The sequence below is a fragment of the Papio anubis genome, chromosome X, assembly GCF_008728515.1.
Source record: "Papio anubis isolate 15944 chromosome X, Panubis1.0, whole genome shotgun sequence".
Taxonomy (NCBI): Eukaryota; Metazoa; Chordata; class Mammalia; order Primates; family Cercopithecidae; genus Papio; species Papio anubis.
The window spans coordinates 48,413,931-48,436,307 of record NC_044996.1 but is presented as its reverse complement, the minus strand read 5'-3'; the positions used below and the strand labels follow the sequence as shown (position 1 = coordinate 48,436,307).

The window sequence follows — 22,377 nt, the reverse complement described above, 5'->3', positions numbered from 1 at the left end:
TATGAGGCCAACATCATCCTGATACCAAAGCCTGGCAGAGACACAACAAAAAGAGAATTTTAGACCAATATCCCTGATGAACATCGATGCAAAAATCCTCCAATAAAATACTGGCAAACCAGTTCAGCAACACATCCAAAATCTTATCCACCATGATCAAGTGGGCTTCATCCCGGGGATGCAAGGCTGGTTCAACATTCGCAAATCAATAAACATAATCCAGCATATAAACAGAACCAAAGACAAGAACCACATGATTATCTCAATAGATGCAGAAAAGGCTTTTGACAAAATTCAACAGCCCTTCATATTTATTGTTATTTTCAAGATCTCTTGTAAGGCAGGTCTGGTGGTAATGAATCCTCTAAACATTTGCTAATCTGAAAAGGATCTTATTTCTCCTTCATTTAGGAAGCTTAATTTGGTTGAATATGAAATTCTTCGTTGAAGATTTTTTTCTTTAAGAATGTTGAATATAGGTCCCCAATCTCTTCTGGCTTGTAGAGCTTCTGCTGGGAGGTCTGCTGTTAGCCTGATGGGATTCCCTTTGTAGGTGACCTGCCCTTTCTCTCTAGCTGTCTTTAACATTCTTTCTTTCACTTTGACCTTGGAAAATCTGACAATTATGTATCTTGGGGATGATCTTCTTGTGTAGAATCTTGCAGGAGTTTTCTGTATTTCCTGAATTTTATACTTGGCCTCTCTAGCAAAGTTGGGGAGGTTTTCATGAACGATATCCTGAAATACGTTTTCCAAGTTGTTTGCTTTCTCCTCTCTTCTTTCAGGGATGCCAGTGATTCATAGATTTGGCCTCTTTACATAATCCCATGTTTCTTGAATGTTTTGTTCATTCCTTTTTATTCTATTTTCCTTATTTTTGTCTGACTGTGTTAATTCAAAGAATCAGTCTTCAAGTTCTGAGATTCTTTCCTCAGGTTGCTTTATTCTGCTATTAATACTTGTGATTACATTGTGAAATTCTTGTATTGTGTTATTTAGCTCTGTCATACCTGTTAGGTTCATTCTTATACAAGCTATTTTGTCCTTCAGCTCCTGTGTCATTTTATTGTGATTATTTCCCTTGGACTGGGTTTTTTCATCCTCCTCAATCTCAATTATCTTTGTTCCTATCCATATTCTGAATGCTATTTCTGTCATTCCTGCCAGTTCAGCTTGGTTAAGAACTCTCATGGGAGAACTCATGCATTTGTTTGTAGGACATACACCACTCTGGCCATTTGAGTTAACGGAGTTCATGCGTTGGTTCTTTCTCATCTCTGCCTGTGGATGTTCCTTTAACTGCAGTGTAGATTGAGTACAGTCAATAGACGTTTCTGGATGTTTTCACTGGGCTGAGGCTTTGTGCAGGGTCTTTATTTGAAGCTGACTTCCTGTCTCTGGTTTCAGAGGGGGGTATGTTAATGAAGTATTTTTAGTGTTGAAGGTTTGGAGTGAGATCCAGCAGGTGGCACATAGGCTTATTGGTCAGTTGGTACACTCTTGCTCAGTTGTGTGACTTTCCTATGTTTACTCACATTTGGAGCCTTGTTCCCTCTCAATTCTCTGAAAGTGGATTCCTCTCTCCTTTGAGTGCTGGCTGTAGATTGCAACTTGGCACTACTGGGCTTCTCATAGTAGCTCTGGGGTGATCTCAGTGTTTTGTTTTTTTCCCCAACTTGGAGGCAGCAGAGGAAGGGACCTTAGTAGTGGTTGTGGCCAAGGATCATTTTCTTGTCTCCTGGGAGCTCATTCGAGAGAGATGCAGGTCAGCAGTGGCTTAGTACAATCAGCCCAGGATCAAGGGCCTGTGCTGTGGGTCCAAGCCAGGACTTCCGTGTCTGGTGCCAAGTAGTGGGGAATGTGTGGCACCTGTGGGAGATGGACTAACCTCCTCTCCTTGGGTCAACTGCAGCTTGTTGGTGGTGTGGATAAGGTACTTAGGATATTTCCTCCGTAGTCTGATGGTAGCAAGGGCTGTTCCACTACAGAGGTAGTCTCACAGAGGTTTTCAGTTGTCCTTGGAGACTCTGTCCAGGAAGTTGCCAAGTTTCTACTCGCTTGATAGCTCTGGCAGGGGGTGACTGGAGGCCCATGCCTGGAGGACCTGCCTGGTAAGGAGATATGGGAATAGGAACCCACATAATAGTCTGGTCAATTTTCCATAGGGCTGCTGTAGTATGCTGGGGGCCTGTTTTAGTCCATAGTCACCTTGGATTTTCTAGTACCTGGAGGTATCACTAGTGGAGGCTACAAAACAGCAAAGATGGCAGCCTGCTTCTCCCTCTGGGAGCTTCGTCCCAGGGAGGTATGGATCTGTTGCTGGCCCAAAGTCACCTGAAGGAGGTGGGTGGAGATCCTGGTTGGAAGCTCCCGCTCAGCAAGGAGGAATGGGGATTGGGGACTTGCTTAAAAAAGCAGCCTGGCCACATTTTGGTAGAGCAACTCTACTGTGCTGGGGGTCTGCTCTAGTCCCTGGTTGCCTTGGACACTCCAAAGCCCAAAGTTGGAACAGCTAAGTTGCCCAAACAGCAAGGATGTTGGCCCACCCCTCCTTCTGAGAGCTTCGTCCCAGGGAGGTTAAAAATCTGTTAGCCAGAGAACACCGACAGGGGTGACTGGAGGCCCAGTTTTGGAGATCCTGCCCAATGAGTAGGAGTGGGATTGGGGACTCACTTAAAGAAGCAGTCTCGCCACATTTTGGTAGAGCAGCTGTTTTTTTTGCTGGGAAATCCCTTCTGCCTCTGGCCAGCTGGGACTCTCCAAAGCCTGAAGGTTGAAATGGCTAGGTCACCCAAACAGCAACGATGGTGGCTCACCCCTCCCTCTTGGATCTCCATCCCGGGAAGGTTACAAATCTCTGTTGACTGGAGAATACCAGCAGGGGTGGCTGCAGGCCCAGTTTGGGAGGTCCCGTCCAGTGAGGAGGAGTAGGATCAGGCATCCACTTAAAGAAGCAGTCTGGCCATGTTTTGGTAGAGCAGCTGTGCTGTGCTGGGGGATTCCTTACATCCCTGGTCAGCTAAGACTCTCCAAAGCCTGCAGGCTGGAATGGCTAAGTCACCCAAACAGCAATGACTCCCCCTGCCCCCGACCCTGGGAGCTCCTTTTTAGGGAGGTGCAATGCCCCTACGAGTGGCTAGCTGGAATTCCAAGCCTTATTCTGTTAGGTGCTGTGGATGTGGGGCCTGCAGGCTGTTGCTGCTCAGCCCCCTGGGTTCAGCCTCTTTCCTAGGGGTATGTAGGGAGGTCTAACCTTCCACTTTGCCAGAGCTGCAGCTACTCTTTCTGGAAAGTCCAAGTATATAAGACTCCAGGGTCTCCTCACATGTTTGAGTGCTCTGCCAAGGCTCCACGTAGCTCCTTCTGTTAGACTGAAGGCCCTGGTGGAGTGGGTTCATATGGAGATCTGCTGATCCGAGGGTTGCAAAGATCCGTGGGAGAAGCGTGGTTTCCTGTGGTCACACATTCACTCACCACTTCTCTGTGCAGGAGAGGTTCTCCTGGCTCCGTGTTGCTTCCAGGTGGGCCATTATCCTGTCTTGCTTTTCTTCATTCTCCACAGGTCAAGTTGTTTTCTTGATTAGTTCCAATGTGAGTACCTGGATGTTTCAGTTGAAGGTATTGTATTTACTCGCCTCTTCTTTTCCTCTATGGGCCGCACATGCTAGCTGCTTCTAGTCAGCCATCCTGGCCACTTCATATCTTAGTCTATTTCTGATATTTGTTCTCTCTTCGAGCTGGTTTTTGTTTGTTTGTTTTGTCTTTTGTCTTAGTATACCTTGTAATTTTTCACTGAAACCCAGACATGATATGCTGACTGGGTAAAAAGGAACTGAGATAAATAGGCCTTTAGTGTGAGGTTTTTAAATTTTTCTGGCTAAGACTAAGGCTGTTTTTACTGTTTTCTATAATTGTTGGTGTTAGAGACTACAATTCTTTCTGGTGCCTTCATTTTTCATTCTTCTAATGTCTTTGGGTTTCCCTAGAGACTTCTTAAATAAGGTGTGAGTTGTGCAGTTCTTTAAACTGTGATGCCCTATTATTAGACAGGAGTCCTAATTGATGTGTTGGTAAGATACAGGGTGAGGGTAAGTGCTATATAATATTATGACTAGGTCTCAGCTTTTTAGTGAACCGTGTTTCTGAACTGTGACCACAAGTGCTTCTCAGCTTCTCTCCCACCCACTACTTGAGACAGGAAGGCTAGAAGGGCTAGAGCTGGCTTTGTTTCTTCCTCCACTTCAAAGGCTAAAAGGAGCTAGAGTTGGATAGTTTCCTTCTCCATGTGAAAGGCTAGAAAAGGGTAAAGAGTTCATACCAGTTGCTGGCTCATGAAGCTGCTTCTGCTCCCAGTGAGCTGTGATTCTCTATATTCTCCTATCTTTCCAGTTTTTGGTGTAGTAGTTTTCTTTGTGACCTCAGTTGTCTGATGGATCTGAAAATGGTTATTGATGTTCAGTTTGTTTGGCTTTTTTCTTGTTGTGAGGATAGTAGTGATGACTTCTAAGCCCTTTACATGTCAGACTGGAAACCAGAAGTTAATCTCAGCCTTAGAATGATAACTTTAGGTTAAAGTATTGTCTCTACGCTGCTATAGAAATTTGGATCACATTAACTCCTGATGATCATTAATATATCATAATATATGTATAACCTGAAAGCAAAGTACTAAAAGTAATAAAAATAATAGAAAAACAGTTAATATTTATTGAGTAGTTTTAGCATGTGATGCCTTATATTACAGGGCATTTACATATATCACCTCAGTTAATCTTTATAATCACCCCAATTGGTAAATATTATCACCACCTGTTTTTTTTAATAGGTGAAGCAACTGAGGCTTAGATTGATTTAGTAGCATGCTCAAAAACATATTAGTTGGGATTCTAATACAAGTGTTTAGTCTAGAACTTATATTCTTAACCACTGTGGGCTACCAATATCAATATTAAGACTGTGAAGGTAGAAAGTTGGAGAAATAGAGCTTGGAAGGGAAGGACTCCTTGCAGTTGATTATCCTAGGCATTTGGAGTAGAGATAGGTTGAAAAGGACAAGGTTCATACCTAATTGGCAATCGTACTCCTAATTGTCTCTTCCATCTTTAAACTGCAGACAGTTCAGTTTCCCTAAAGATTTTTTTTTTTTTCTTTTGAGATGGAGTTTCACTCTTGTTGCCCAGGCTGGAGTGCAATGGTGCAATCTTGGCTCACTACAACCTCTGCCTCCTAGGTTCAAATGATTCTCCTGCCTCAGCCTCCCGAGTAGCTGGGTTTACAGGCATGCGCCACCATGCCCAGCTAATTTTGTATTTTTAGTAGAGAAGGAGTTTATCCATGTTGATCAGGCTGAACTTGAACTCCTGACCTCACGTGATCCACCTGCCTTGGCCTCCCAAAATGCTAGGATTGCAGGCATGAGCCACTGTGCCTGGCCCCCTAAAGATTTTTAAACAGATGTTTAGATGCCCTTTGGGAGAGTACAGTCTCCAGGGGGAAGGAGAAAAGTTGGCCTAAGGGGTGGATGTTGGGTATTCGAAAAAAGGCGTTTAAGGACTAGAAGTTACATGATTAGTTTATGGTTGCATAGCTGCTTTGAGGTTAAACCTCAGAATCAGAAGAAATATTAAAATCAATCTTCCTGATATTCTTGCCATGAGGAATAAGTCATGTGCTCTGAATGGCACAAAGTAACCACAACCACCAAATCAAATGGATTTAGAAAACACCTGTAGGTATAATGACGATATCTCAGAAGTAGACTATGAGTACAGTGGTAAATATTTCAGGTTGGAAACTCCAAGATCCAAATTTGGCTGGCAACAGGTTACTTTAGGGTTCTTAGTAAACAGATGTCTCAGTTGTGCATTCTGGGCTTTCAATCTAGCAACTACTGGCACGGGACATTTACCACCTAGGAAGGTGGGGAGGGCGGGGAAAAAAGCTGGGCTTTAAGTGTTGATATTATGTTGACTGGGTAAGGATGTCCTACAACAAACTACTTTATGAGGGGATAGCCAGGCCACAAAAAGGATCTGATTGTTGAACTTAAGCAACTCTGGCAAGACGGGCTCTCAGCAAAATTTTCAAGTTGATGAGGTTTAATAGTCCCAGGGACAATAAATAGTAGGGGGATCACACAGTGAGTTCAGTATTAGGGGACTGCACAAATTTGAGCCTTTGGTGGTTTGTCCTGGCCTCAGACAACCATCTTGAGGCTTGACTTACACACTTCAAATTCTTTGCCTAGTGTGTTACTAGAATTAAACACATCTGGAGCAGTGGGGTATGGTGATATGCTTTGGCTGTGTCTGTACTCAAATCTCATCTTGAATTTGTAGTTCCCATAATCCCCATGTGTCATGGGAGGGACCAGGTGGAGATAATTGAATCATGGGGGTGACTTCCCCCATCCTGTTCTCACGATAGTGAGTGAGTTCTCACGAGATCTGATGGTTTTATAAGGGGCTTCTCCTTTTGCTGGGCACTCATTCTCTCTCCTGCCACCCTGTGAAGAGGTGTCTTCCTCCATGATTGTAAGTTTCCTGAAGCATCCCCAGCCATGCAGAACTGTGAGTCAATTAAGCCTCTTTTCTTTATTAATTACCCAGTCTTGGGTAGTTCTGCATAGCAGCCGGACAACAGACTACTACATATGGCAATACTGTCTGTTCATTAGGGAGTTAGTGAGCAGGAGAGAAGCAATGACAGCAGTAAGCCTAGCAGCCAGCAGCTAGGGAGAAAGAGTGCCGATAATGGAACCAAGAACGTGGAAGACTTCTGAGAGTTTATATAAGCATCCAGACTGAGGTAGAATAGCCAACAAAGTAACTTTGCAAAAGGCGTATTAGTGGAGGCAGGATGATCATCTATGTAGTGTGATGGGAAAGGTAATATAAAAGCTCTTCTGACCAAAATATAGTTCCTCTTCCCACCTACTAAAATTAGTGTTTGGCCTCTTAGGAGCCATACATTTTCCATAAGTTAAAGTATTATTTTGTGGTTGATAGTTAGCCAATTAGTGAAGATTTCTTTCTATCTGATTAGTTCATTAGCACCAGTTTTCACCAAGCAGAGCTGGAGGTTCTAAAGAAATATAATCGAGTATGAGAAAGGTTTGGGAACCTTTAGGAATTGTCTGTGTTGTATGACCACTCCTTATAGTGCTGCCCAACAAGAATGTAATGAATAAATCTGCAAGCCTCTGAATTCTGGCTGCTCACATGGTAGTGAATATTATTCACATAAGCAAATTTGGTGAAGATCACAGAACTTGGGGGAACCCCACATTTTAACCTAGCGATGTCTTATCCTAAAGCCGTTTGCCTTTTCATCTATACTACATTGTCTCCAGAGGGATGTTGGCGACCTGAAGACAACATTTTCTTATGCCACAATTTAAAAAATAAAAATAAAAGTCCACTCTTGGATACAAAGAACCCTTTATAAGGCTAGATGGCAGCTTGGAAAGCACATAGGACTGTCCTGATCTATCCCAAAGAACATATACAGATTCCAGGCTGTTCTTCACCAGGAGTTATTTTCTAATTCCTATACACTCTTTAGTTTTTACTTCCTGGGGGAAAAAAGCACAACAATGAGCAGAGAAAATGAAAATTCTTAGAATTAATTGCATATGGACTTTCCCCAAAATGACATTAGAAAATGACACCTTTTGTCTTTGAATGAGTGTGTGGGCTTATTTTCCCACCCCCACCACTGTTGTGTGAAAGCGCAACAGCTCAGTTTTCATTTTCCTTTCCTCTCAAAATGCCCAGAGGGACCATATTTTTGTTTAATGACCTTCAGAATGATTCTTTAGAAATCTGAGGCTATCAGAGTTGGAAGCAATGCGAAAATAATTGAGGATTATTATTGTATGACGGCAGTGGCAGCTGGGCTGTTTCTTTTTCTCTGTGTTCAGACTTTCTTCTTCATTTTCCCAGAAACCTTATATCCCAAGGTTTAACTCAGAAGCAAATCTCATATAGGTGATAAACCTTGCCAGACATAGTATGTAATATAATTTCAGACAGACCCTTAACTGTTCTTCAGGAAGACCCTAGGGAGTAAAGCAGCCTTATATCTGCATGCCCTCAATAGTATTAGTTTTATTTACTCTCTGACAATGTGTGTGGGTAGTTGTATAAAATATAAAGCAAGCTTATCTCTTAAATATTATACCTGTGAACTTAAGCACCACTTTGTGTGTCAAAACTCCTGCTAACATGAAAGAAAAAAATGTTACGGAAAAATGGGTACTTGCTGTCTCAGATCACTCACACACACACATGTACACACACATACTTATGCACACAAATACACAAGCACTCACAGCTGGGGATTGAGAGTCAGCACAGATTCTAACTTTACGTGAATGTTTAAGATATGTGTATGGACGGCAGGGGTGAGGAGTGGTAGATGTAGATGTTGTATACACCATAGTGGGAAAGTAAAAAGTGCTCTCAACTATTGTTCACATCATCTACCTCAAAATCAATTTATTTATTGCCTTAACTGACTGACAGAATTTACATGATAAAATACTTTTATTTTTTTTTTTTTGAGACAGAGTCTCATTCTTGTCACCCAGAATACAGTGCAATGGCATGATCTCAGCTCCCTGCAAACTCTGCCTCCTGGATTCAAGAGACTCTTCTGCCTCAGCCTCTCGAGTAGCTGGGATTACAGGCACGTGCCACCATGCCCAGTTAATTTTTGTATTTTTAGTAGAGACAGGGTTTTACCATGTTGGCCAGGCTGGTCTCATACTCCTGACCTCAAGTGATCCGCCTGCCTCAGCCTCCCAAAGTGCTGGGATTAAAGGCGTGAACCACCATGCCTGGCAATAAAATATTTATTACCTTGAATATTCAACACTCCCTAACAGCTATCCCCTACACCTCGACTGATGTTTGTACAGCATTTGGCTACCACTTTGGTAGGACATTTGAGGTGAATGATAGCCAGAATGGGGCAATATCTAATAAGTAGTCTGAAAAAATTCCTGAAAGTCAAAGATAATTGCCTGAATATTCTTACATACTTGGCTATTATATCCTTGTCACTTTCTGGAAAAGTATTAAACATTCCTTTCTAGGGAAGTCCAATCTCGGTCACAAGATTCCCTCACATTCCTATCAGGAGAGTAAGATAATTGGCTTCAAAACCCAAATCTTGTTGTGTGGTTGTGTATCACTGAACTCAGAAAGTAAGTGGATGATATCTCCAGGCTGTTACTATAACAAAGCGTGTCCTCACTTTACCTAGCTATGTTTCTAGAGAAGTCCTTAATTTTTTATATTCTTTCCCTCTCTACCCCCACATGGATTTCTTGATTACAAGAAGGGAGATTCTGGAGTACTAGTATTAGTTTTCATAATAAGGAGTAATTAATGAAACAATTGTAAACTTCATTGCCAATATAAAATCCTATTATGAATGTTTAATAATGCCTAAGACTCCCCTAAAGTATACTGAGTGGCTAAGTGAACCATATCCTCTTAGGACTCTTAGGAAATATCCCTGTCAAATAGAAAGAACCAGGACATTATAATAATACTTAGTGACTGTTAAGGTTCTGCTATACCTCTCTTGTATTTGGGGAGCTTCTATGCTATTCTATTTATTTTTTTCAGAATGTTTCTAAAGACTTCTTGCTCCTTGGGTCAGGCCTTTAAAGTGGTTTATAGTGCAATAGTTGTGATATTAGAATTGGATACAATAGGACACATTTGTGATTTTTCTTGGTCATTGACTTGACTCCTTAGTTACATATTTTGAAAACGAAAGAGAAGAATACAAAAAAGTAAAAGTACTAACTTGCCGGTACTGAGATGTAGTCCATGAACTTTTATTTTTTGCTTACTTGCAAATATTTTATCTGCAGGAATGCAAGCCAAAAATGTGGAGAAGCATAATAATACAGAAAGGAAATGCTCTTCTGATCCAAGAAGTTCAAGAGGAAGATGGAGGAAATTACACGTGTGAACTTAAATATGAAGGAAAACTTGTAAGACGAACAACTGAATTGAAAGTTACAGGTAGGAATTGGTTCTACAAAATTATGGCAAATGAGATTTTAAGTATAATTTGGTTTGGGAAGCAAGAGTTTTTTTCAGAGTCAACTTTCTGTGAATTTAGAATTGCCTGCAAATCAAACAGTTGAGAAACTTGCTATTAATGAGTTGTACTGAGTAAAAGCAACATATGGAATATGAAAACAGAATTTAGAGAACAAGGGCCTAATTGCTGTGTATCTCTTCTCTGTCTTTATGAAAGGTTCTGAACTCTTCAAGGTATCATTATTACTAAACATCTCAGAAAGTATATAGTGGAACCACTCTAGAATGTTGACTTAACCCATTTGTGGAATCTCCTTGTAGGTGAAGGCTGATTTTGGAAAGAGAGTCTGTTAGATTTTTGGAATGAAATCTTCTTAGATTGCATCCAAATTATCATTTATGCAAAATTCTCCATAAGTGAGTGATGTTATTGTGAGCTTCTAATGATTCTTAAAGCAACTCCAAATGAAGAACATGCATATGTGTGTTTTAAATCTGAAGTACAAACAAAATGTAAACTAGTGGAAGAATAAACTTAGAATATTCTTACCTGTTAGAGAATTTTAGGAAGTAATTTTCAGAGACATAAGACAGAATCTAATACCAAAAAGATATCCCTTACAACAAATGTGATGGAACCTAAGAAACTGTATGACAAAAAAATCTACTTACTATTGCTCACGAACAAATCTTGACTAATTTTCCTATTATTATGTGTGTCATGTGTATTATAATCTCACATGTGGAACCTAAAAAAAAGTTGAATGTGTTGCAAAAGAGAGTAGAAAAGTGGATAGGGACAGAGCATGGGGAATAAGGAGTGTAGGTCAAAGGGTACATACAAAGTTGCAGTAATATAGGATGAATAAGTCTAGTGATTTAATGTACGGCATGTAGTTAATAATATTGTATGCTGAGGCTGGCACAGTGGCTCATGCCTGTAATCAATCCCAGCACTTTGGGAGGCCAAGGCAGGTGGATCATCTGAGGTCAGGAGTTTGAGACCAGCCTGGCCAACATGGGGAAACCCTGTCTCTACTGAAAAAAAAAAAAAAAAAAAAAATTAGCCAGGCGTGGTGGCGTGTACCTATAATCCCACCTACTAGGGAGACTGAGACAGGAGAATTGCTTGACACAGGAGGCAGAGTTTGTAGTGAGCTGAGATCATGCCACATCACTCCAGCCTGGGCAACAGAGCAAGACTCTGTCTCAAAAATAAAAAATAATCATATTGCATGTTGAAAATTTGCTAAGAGAGTAGATTTTAGGTGCTCTTAACACAAAAATAAACATATGAGATTGATATGCTGATTTTTTTGACTGTAGTAATCAGTTTACTATGTATATGTATAACAAAAACATCTTGTTGTATACCTTAAATATAAACAATTAAGTATGTGTGTGTATGTTTGTATGTATATGCATACATATTTCTATTGTGGATAATATCCAAGCCATGATAAACTTTGAAATTACCTAGACAATTGCATTATTGATCGCATTAATTGACTTATGATTAATGCACTTGAGCATTACCTGTTTAACCATCTAATGCCAACATCAGCCAGTTGGTTAATTTATAACATACTCTTGCTAATGCTAGCAATACATTTTTTCTTCTATTTTATTTTTGTTTAAAAAGGTTCAAAAAGGTCTGGCTGACCTTTTTGAGATGGTGTTAAAATCAGTCAACTAACTAATACTTGCTGAGTTAAGTTCATTGCTATAACCCATATATTTAATTAGGTTTTTGATCCTTGAGATTAATTGTTTTTGTCTTTTTCAAAATTCTAAATGTTAGCACAGGGAACACAAAATATATATTTTAAATAAACTAATATATAATATACATATATGTTACTTCACTCTCTATACTAATAAATGATAGTTTTACTTCTTAGTTTGATTTTGTAGAGTGCCTTCTATGAAAGTTTAAATAATTATTTTGATTAGAATTGCACGTTCTTTCAAAATAAGCTTTCAAAATAGCTACCCCCCATGAGCTTTCAAAATAACTACCATATTGGGCCAATTCCAAATAGCAAAGTTTTTCTGCTTTTGATTAGTTTCTGATTTCTTCAACATGAACTAGACTTCCCTGCCTCATTCATGGCAGAAAATTCAATCATGGGCAGTTGTACATTATTAATAAGTGACCTGACTATGCACAAAGTGTTGCAGCATCATCACTTTGGCCACAGTCACTAATCCTTATGAGAGGCTTGCAGAGCACTTCCATTTCGGATCATTTGCTGAATCTTGTAACATTATAGTATTTGGCTTGAGTTTTAAGTTGAACCAGAATAAAGTAAACACCAAACCTCCTTTTCACTCACATCAAATGGGTTCTGTTGAAAACACGTTTGCTTCTTTCATTTCATTTTAGATTCTGGAAAAGAGAGCTAGAGGTACTTATTTTGTGTATTTTATAAGATGTTAATTTACTTGTTTTAAACATTTAATATATTTGAATTACAGATCTAAAATTTTATTTGAATACCTTGCAGAGGATCTCAAAATTTAATATGAATCATGTGAAGGGACCCAGAGAGGATAAAGATGAAGATCTCTAAATACAGATACTCAGGTTTCTCCCTTAGATTCTAATTTAGTACATCAGTTAGACTAGGAATTTACCTTTTTGTCCAGGTGATTCTGTTTTACACTTTCCAAGGATCATGTTTTTGAGCGACACTAGAGAGGAGAATGGTGCTAACAAGTCAAAGTCATAGGTTTGATTATTTTGTGAGTATGTTAGTTCACCCATGCACACACACACACACACATGATTTTTATAGGTCCCAATTTGTTTTCTTTAAATTTCTAAGAACTGCCATGAAAATAGAGATCATGTTAACCAAGGAAAATGTGTCAAGGTGTGTGGGTAAAGCAACTTCAACTGGGGAAATCAGTCATTTATTCAGTTACCACTTAAATAAATATTTACTGAGTACATGTTACATGCCAGGCAACAAGCTAGGAGCTGGAAAAGATAATTCAAAATGTGTTTATGATTATCCTTGGGTTAATGGTCATCATTCATATAAGAAAGTATCATGTTTGTGTATTTGTTCACACAGTTCAAATGTTATGCTTGATGTAGAAACAAAATGGCTACTTGGTATGGAAGTTCAAGAGGTTGCTCTGTGAAGGTTTATTCTTTTTTGGAACATTATATAACTTATACCATGCTTTGTATGCTCAATAATATGAAAACAATTAGCAAACAGATTGTCCTCTCATAATTCAAAATATAAGGTTAGGATTATTTAAAGAGTAACCATTCATATGTGTTTTGAGTTTATCATGGGATAAGAATTTCAATATGACATTAATAGAGTTGGTTAATTACAAAATCATGTAAATAGAGGTTCTTTAAATGGTGTATTTCCCTTATGCAAATTTTAAAAGATTGTCAAATTTCTAAAGCTTATTTTCTGACTATTCTTTTTAAATGTTTAATTCTGAGAAATATAACTTCAGTAAAACAAAGTTTTCAGTACCTGTTTCTTAAAGGTACATAGGTGCTATTTGCTTTAAGAAGGTCAAGAATAGAAAGATCCAGATATTCAAAACTGATAAACTAGAAGGTTATCCTTTGCTTTAATGAAATTATTTCTCCATATATGCCATAGTATTTATTTAAATAGTTAGCTTTCTTTCTGCATTAAAACAGGATTTGATTTAAATGCAACTTTTCTGGAACACTTTTATTATATAAATTGTAGCAGACTTTTGTGATATTATTGTGGAAATTTCTTTTTATTCCTTCGAAGGCTGCAGATGCATAGGGAAGGTTTTAAAAACAAATAGACGTGCACAGTAGCATGTTTAGGTCATTTGCTAATGATGCCTACAGTGACAGTTTCATTTCCCACAGCATATTTTAGGTGGCTATATGCTATTTAAATTTTTTTTTCTTTATTTTCATGTTGAATTTGTGTGGAGGGCTAATTGAAGTGAAAAAGTGAGACAGGAGAGTTGGTTATAAGAAGGTGAGAATTGTAGTACAGGTGATAATGGAAAAAGGAGAAGAGGAGTAGGAGAGATTGAGCAACATAATGGGATAGAGTCTCTAGGGATAAGAAGAGAAAAATCTGCCTTAAGAAGGTCAAAGGCAGACATTACTTATAGGGATTCTTCAAAACGGACGCAAGAAGGAAGCCGGAACTAATTATCTGTATTTGGAAGGCAGTTCACCATTCACCTGGCAAATCATTCACAAATACATGCCTTTATGCAGCTTTTTAGATGTGAGCATTGGCTACTTAGAATAAACCACTAACCTGTTTCCTGGTCAATATGCAAATAACACCTCTCCACCTGATTATTGTAGACAGCTCTAGAGTCCCTGGTTGGAGACTTTTCACACGATAGGGGTAATCTCTTAACCCATTGGCATTTGAATATGATAGCAAGAGGGATTTATTCCTTGAAAATACTTCAAAGATTTGCTGCCAGATTACTATTCAGCAATAGTAGCAAAGCAATCTGGATATAAAGCTTGGGGTAAAACTGCCAACTAGGAATTGGCATCAGTCTTTGGTGAATACGTTCAAATGCATGGCTTTAGCAAGTGCTTTTAATTCCACTTTGCAAAGTTTAATTGTAGTGCCTTGTTGCAGGTGTCATTTAGATTACATAGCTTGTTAGAAAAACTTTCCTCTGGTGTGGAAAATGGCAGCTCTTTACACACAGACGAAGCAATTTCACATTCAGGCTGGAAAACAGGCTTTTTGTGGTCCTGGCTCTTAGTTTATTTATCCTTCTACTGTTAATGCTGAGATTTTGCAGGGGAGGGTGAGTTTAGAAAAAAACAGTGGAACATGGCAATATGGTGGAGAGTTGGTGAAATAAATAGAAGCGGGGATTTTGACTGAGTAAAGATAATACAACAGAAGTAATCTCTAAGCCAGCAACTCTGTAATAATCACAAAAGGGGCTCCCAGAGAGCTTTTATCTATTGAGAGCTGACTGTGCAGCATACATTGCGTTTAGAGGTTTTCATTCATTTTCTCATTTAGTCCTCACAACCAACATGTGAGGGTGGTTTGGGGCTCAGAAAACAATACCACAAAATGAAGGACTCGGAAGCAAGTTTGACCTTTTCCTGCCCTCCTGTTTCTCTGTCCCATTCTCCCCACCCTCCCCCAAGGCTAGCCATAAAACTGGAATCCCTCTTCCCCAAAGGAGGTCATAGAAACCAGAACCCCTTTCCCCCAAAGCCAGTCGTAAAGCCTAAAAATGTTACTCTAACTTTCTCTCCACTTCTCTGTGTGAAAACTGGCCATAAAGAAATTATTCGACCTACCTTGTTTAACTATAGGTAATAAGGTCCCCATCCCAGAGAGGGTCCTGCCCCACACCCAGAAGGAAGGAATGTGTGCTCAGAGAAGCCCAGAAGAATCTAAACAGACAGGCCTTGCCGGTTTTCCTCACTCAGCTTCTTAGCATTAGATCATAGTCTTTTTGTCAAATCATATGCCTACATAGCTGTCCATTCTTTGTTGAACCTAAGCATAAAAATGGGCATTTTTCCCTGTATCTTTGGGTCTTCATTCTAAAGGCTCCTGTGTATACAGTGTATACATGTTAGAAAAACGTATATGCTTTTCTCCAATTATTCTGCCTTTTGTGAGTTGATTTTTCGGCAAATCTTCAGAGGGCCAAGGGGAATTTTCTGGCTGGGCCCCTATAGTGGTTATAAGATGTCCCCATTTATAGAGAAATAAACTAAAACTTAAGTGAAATGATATGCCCAAAGTCACATACTCAGTAAATGGCGGAACACAGATATAAACCTAGGTCTTCCCAATTCTCAGATGTAGCTTTTTAATCACCACCAGGCAAAAAACTGCATGATTTATCTCGCCAAATATATATTGCATACCTAGAGAACAGAAACCAAAATATTGGACACAATGTCTATCATTCCACTATAATATCCTTTTTGGACATTCACAATTTGGTCTTCAATAATTCCCTATTAGAATTTATATATCCATAAAAAAAGCACACTTGGCATTTTGAACCTAGTCCTTAGCTCTTAGCACTTTAGTTAAGATCATTAGTAGTAGGGCCCATAATTGAATCTGCATGTGGGATGGTGCCAGGAAAGAAGCAAGGAAAAGTGAGGCTCCAAGAAAATTAAGAATGCATGAAAGATGGTAAATTCTTGCCAAATTTTGTGTTTTGATGCCATACGGCTCTACTAGTATGATAATTTATATTGAGAAAAAATATTCCAATGATATTCATTGCAGTTATGACTATGACTTCAAGCTAGTGGAAGTGAAGCAATGGATGAATGGCTAGTTAAACAATGTTGGCTCAGTTGGTAAAGATCAATCAACACATAAATCAGTGCCTACTATGTACAGTAAGAAGTTCAGGATCCAAGTTTGTGATGTTCTGAAAGCAGACAGGTAGGGATAGAAGTGTGTTCTCCTTTGAAACCTGTGAAAAAAGAGTTATTCATTAGAATAGTGCTTCTCAGATTGTATTTTGTGGAACCCTGATTCTAAGAAATGTTAAGAGAAAGATTTCCAAGAGAGAAAGAAGAGGAAAGGAGAGCAGGGAAAGAAAGGAGAGGAAGAGAGAAGAGTGGGGAAGGGAGAAGAAAGGTTCTGTAGCTATTTGTTTATCTGCAAGGTCAAAGTTAAACAGTCATCTTTTTTGCAGGGTATCTCAGGGCATCTTACTGCCTGTAATATCTAATGTGTACTCTAATTTTCTCAAAGGGGGATGGGGCCTGGGTGCGGTGGCTCATGCCAGTAATCCTAGAACTTTGAGAGGCTAATGTGGGTGGATTGCTTGAGGTCAGGAGTTCAAGACTAGCCTGACCAACATGATGAAACCCCCTCTCTACTAAAAATACAAAAATTAGCTGGCTGTGGTGGCGTGCACCTGTAGTCCCAGCTACTCAGGAGGCAGAGGCAGGAGAAACACTTGAACTCGGGAGGTGGAGGTTACAGTGAACTGAGATCAGGCCACTGCACTCTAGCCTGAGTGACAGAGCGAGACTCCATCTCAAAACAAAAACAAAAACAAAAACAAACAAACAAAAAAACGGTGGGGGGATGGTATATATTTTTAGGACATTTCTTAAACTTTTATGAATACATAATATTCCCAGGCTCCAAAGCATCTGAGGATGTTAAGTCTCCACAGAACAAACTTTAGGAAAGCTAAGTGAATAGTTGAGTGAGTACCTGGCTCTATTGGCCTCCTACTAATGCCTATAACATCAACAGTTGAAATAAAATACTTATTTGGCATTTAGGTTATGATTATTATCACTTATTTTTTTCCATTGTTTATTTTTTCAACCATCCTTTAAGTTCCTTAAGTGAATGGATTTGTTGACTAATTAATTTCTACATCTCTAAGTGCTGAGCATATGGTAGGTATTCAAAAATTATTTGTAGCTTGGTTTGGTTGAGTGCTTATTTGATTGGTAAGTGTTTTGATTGGGTACAAATAAGACAACTTTGTGTTTGTAGAGCACCTTATAATTTCAAAGCACTTTCACTTCTGGGATCTCATTCTGTTATAAGAACTTTATGGAACTGTCAGCAAATAGAGTATTATTATTATTAATCTTGGCTCAGAGAGTTTAAAACAATGACCCTAGGATATAAGCTGGTGAATTACACAACTAGGACTAGAATCCCCATCTTATAAGTCCTAGTTACACTTTTCCTACTCTGCCCCACTGTTACTCTGTTTGCTGTCCCTTAATCCTGGGTACTAGGCCAGAAGAAGAGATGCAACTCAAGGAGAATTCCAAAGTTGGTAACTCCAGAGTTCAGGCCTAAGAATCTCTGAAATAACATTTTATTTAAAATGTTCATATACCAGTCCATTGTTTTGTCTTTTGGAATAACTATTTCTGATTCTAAAAGGAAAACCATTTACTACTGATGTCTAAAACCAAATCAGCCGAGGTAGCCGCTAACAATACTCAAATGCAGCTGGGCACGGTGGCTCACGCTTGTAATCCCACCACTTTGGGAGACCGAGGCAGACGGATCACCTGAGGTTGGGAGTTCGAGACCAGCTTGACCAACATGGAGAAACCCCATCTCTACTAAGAAAAATATAAAACTAGCTGGGCGTGGTGGTGAATGCCTGTAGTTCCAGCTACTTGGAAGGTTGAGGCAGGAGAATTGCTTGAATCTGGGAGGTGGAGGTTGTGGTGACCTGAGATCATGCCATTGCACTCCAGCCTGGGCAACAAGAGAGAAACTCCAACTCAAAAAAGCCAAACCAAAACAAAACAAAACAAAAATAAGACTCAAATGTTCCCAGCAGTCAGACAGGTCATGTCCACAGTGTGAGGTGGACCAGGTGTGTGAAGCAACAACTGAAGGAAAAATTGGAGAGTACTACCTGTACTGACTCAACCCTAGCTGATTGCTGCCATGTGAGATTGAGAATCCAATATTGCTAGGCCCTCTGATGTATAAGAGACACCAGAAGTCTGGAGTTTTGTGTGGAAATCCCTAAATTGTAAAGCACTCTGTAGACCAAATAAAACAGCCTGTATGCTAAATTCAACTTGGGGACTGCATGTTTGTGGCTTTTGCCTTTAAAGATTTGGTTCAGTAGGACTTTTAAACAAGCGACCGACTGTGTGACTGACTCAGACTCTGTTCCACTATTTCCATCTCTAGCAGTGAGTGGAAAAAAATTTAAAGAAAGAAAACCTGAAGTGGCCTGGAGAGCAGTTAAAAGACAAACTGGGAACAGTATTCAGAAGCCATCCTAATCACACCATCCAGTAGACTAGTTGATCCAACAAGAGTGAAGGGGGCACAATTTATGGATGTAATACTATTGGAGGGGTATTGACAAATGGATCACCTTAGAAAAGTGAGTGATTTAGATGATGAAGCAAGTTGGTCTCCAAGTGTTACAGATAAAGGAAGAGCCGTGGGGATAAAGCACCTGCCTTAAAGCTGCCCTGAAGCGGTGTGATGTGAAGCACTGAAGGGAACAAATCATCGGTATATGTTCTCTCTCCTCCATGTTCACTATGAGTAGGCTGTTAACATGATCTGAATGTATGTGTCCTGATTATCACATGAACATGTACCTCATTTGTACCTTTTGTGTGACCTAATAAGGAACAACCACAGCAGTCAATAGTTCTTGGCTGCATTAAGGGAACATTCACGTGACTGACTGTGCATTTCATAATGGACTGTTCTTTTGTACAGTGCAGAGATCTCATGACCAAAACCAGCTTGCAGCGGTTTCTTTGCCTTTCCTCCTAGGCTTTATTCTCCCTTTCTGGATGACCCTGACCTTTCCTAGCCTACCCAGCCCACCCTGGATGACATCTTTGTCTCTTATCTGCCTCTTTTAAATGTTTCAATGGCCTGTTTTCTCTGTAGCTCATCTCCTCAGATCCTTGCTTTCTCCTGGGGTTAATCTAATATCTCAATGAGCTAAAAAATTCATGACTGATAAAGACCGAAAATGTTTCTCTTCTCAGCTAACATATTTGCAGTTTAGTAGATATTTCAGTTCTGTAACTCATAGGCATAACTAATGGTGGGAATTTCTGGGGACTTTGCAGGGCCTGTGGGGGGCCTTTCCCAGAGTGTCACAATCTACCCTGCAGGTGGCTGCTTATTCCTTCTGGAAACAAGATCAACAATATTCATGACCTTGGGGAACTAGAAGAATAAAAATCCTACCGAGGATCACTGAAAAAAAAGGGCCTTGGATGTCGGTCCATAGAGTGACTTTTTTCCTTGTTCTGCATTTTTATTTTGTCTCTCCTTTCTTTCCCTTATTTCCTTCAACCTATGACACAGGGCTGTCTGTTAACCCTGTTGATGGCAGCCATGAAGAGATTGCCAATCTTTGTCCCAGGAAAGTTTTTGTGTCATATTTCTATGCCCTACAGGGAGATGAACAAACACTATTAACTTTCCCATAAGAAGAAAGATAGTCTTATTTTTCTGGAGAGTCAGGAACTGCGAGAGCATTTATTCCTGTGGGCTTATTTTCCAAGCAACTTTGCAGGAGACCAGTTTGGATAGCTGGGGGTGAACAAGTTAGAGCACATGACAGCAGTATATGGCAAATGTGTGCAATCCAGGCCAGTTCTACTCCAATGGCTCTCGTCCATCACCTGAGGTGACCATTGACCCCTTGGCTGCCTTCTCTGACATCAAGTTAGTGCTGGGGAAAGGGATTCTCGGGAAGGGGTTACACTGTGACTCCTAGCTATGTAGTTCCCTGAGATCCGTGGGAACAGATTTTCCTAGGTCCATTATGTGTATTTGTGGGAGTCTCAGCTACCTTGTTCTCTCCCAACCTGAAAGCAGTGGTTTGAGCAAGCTGAGAATATTCTCTCAAGGCACCCTTCTGTAGAAATGAAAACTAGGAGCTTGGTGCAGAGGGAGACCAGCCATGAACTAGATCCAATAGAGTAGAGCAGATGCTCAGAGAACTGTCATTCATTAGGTCAAGGATTATACTTGATAATCAGTCAAAGCTTCTAACAATCTCAAAAGGCTGGTGATTATTTCCTATATTTTATAAGGGAAGAAATGAACAGTCAGAGAAGCTAAGTTACTTGTTATGATCACACACCATAGTAAGTGATGGAGCTAGGATTTGAAACCACGTTTATTTCAAAACATTACTCTTAAAGCACCCTGTTACAATTACCTGAATGGCTCCTGCACACAACAGTGCTCAATATATGTCACTAGTTCTGTTCCTTCCTGCTTGCCTGCCTGCTTCATGCTTTCTCCACTCCTCTTTGCTACTACATGTTTTACACTTCTGTAATTTCCTCATGAAGCCATCACAGACTAACCTCATCTTATAGTCACGTATTTTTTCTCTGAATTCCCTCAATAATTTTGCAGAAGTTTTCACCACATTGTCTGATACTAATTTATAGTAATAATTTATAAGAGATCTTCTTTGTGTAGATCTTGTAACACCAATTACATTAGGGCTCTTCAAGATCTGCTGCTCCCTATACAAAGGTTTGCCTTAATATTAAGATACAACATAAAATTATGAAACTAGGAGCTAGGCTCTGTGTTTCATATATATCATCTCATTTGATCATCTCAGAATCCTGTAAGGTATGTCATTTTCATTTTAGCCCTGCTTTATAGATGTGGAAATTGAAATTTGGGGAATCTAAGTAATTTTTCTCAATGTTCTATAGCAACTAAATGATGATGGTGGAATAAAGCCTCAGGTGGTTGTTATTTTTCCAAAGCCTGAGCCCCTCCCACTGGTAAATGCTTATAGAATTATCTGCTGTACACATTACCATGATATGGTTTGACTGGAACAACTTTTTGTTATTGGTTTTTGTTTTGTTTTGTTTGAGATGGAGTGTCGCTCTGTCACCAGGCTGGAGTGCAGTGGTGCAATCTCGGCTCACTGCAACCTCCGCCTCCCGGGTTCAAAAAACTCTCCTGCCTCAGCCTCCCGAGTAGCTGGGACTACAGGCGTGCACCACCAGGCCCAGCTAATTTTTGTATTTTTAGTAAAGACGGGGTATCACCATGTTAACCAGGATGGTCTCGATCTCTTGACCTCATGATCCTCCCGCCTTGGCCTCCCAAAGTGCTGGGATTACAGGCATGAGCCACTGCGCCTAGCCGATCTTAGTTATTTCTTGTCTTTTGCCATGCTCATGGATAGGAAGAATCAATATCGTGAGAATGGCCATACTGCCCAAAGTAATTTATAGATTCAATGCTATTCCCATCAAGCTACCACTGACTTTATTCAAAGAATTGGAAAAAAAAAAACTAATTTAAACTTCATATGGAACCATAAAAGAGCCTGCATAGCCAACACAATCCTGATCAAGAAGAACAAAGCTGGAGGCATCATGCTACTTGACTTCAAACTCTACTACGAGGCTACAGTAACCAAAACAGCATGGTACTGGTACCAAAACAGATATATAGACCAATGGAACAGAACAGTGGCCTCAGAAATAACACCACACATCTACAATCATCTGATCATTGACAAACCTGACACAAACAAGCAATGGGGAAAAGCTTCCCTATTTAATAAATAGTGTTGGGAAAACTGGCTAGCCACATGCAGAAAACTGAAACTGGACTCCTTCCTTATACCTTATACAAAAATCAACTCAAGATGGATCAAAGAGTTAAACGTGAGACCTAGGATCATAAAAATCCTAGAAGCAAACGTGGGCAACACCATTCAGGACATAGGCATGGGCAAAGACATCATGTCTAAAACACCAAAAGCAATGGCAACAAAAGCCAAAATAGACAAATGGAATCTAATTAAACTA

General features: G+C 39.8%; 1 protein-coding gene across 1 annotated transcript in view; it reads left to right on the top strand.

Annotated features, from left to right (window-relative positions):
- Window positions 1-22,377, top strand: part of IL1RAPL2 (interleukin 1 receptor accessory protein like 2) — a 1,212,980-nt gene that overhangs the window by 640,402 nt on the left and 550,201 nt on the right. Inside the window, exon 4 of the mRNA XM_021932495.2 lies at window positions 9,887-10,040. Within this exon, the coding sequence (XP_021788187.2) occupies window positions 9,887-10,040 (154 nt within the window). The remainder of the gene's footprint in view (window positions 1-9,886; window positions 10,041-22,377) is intronic.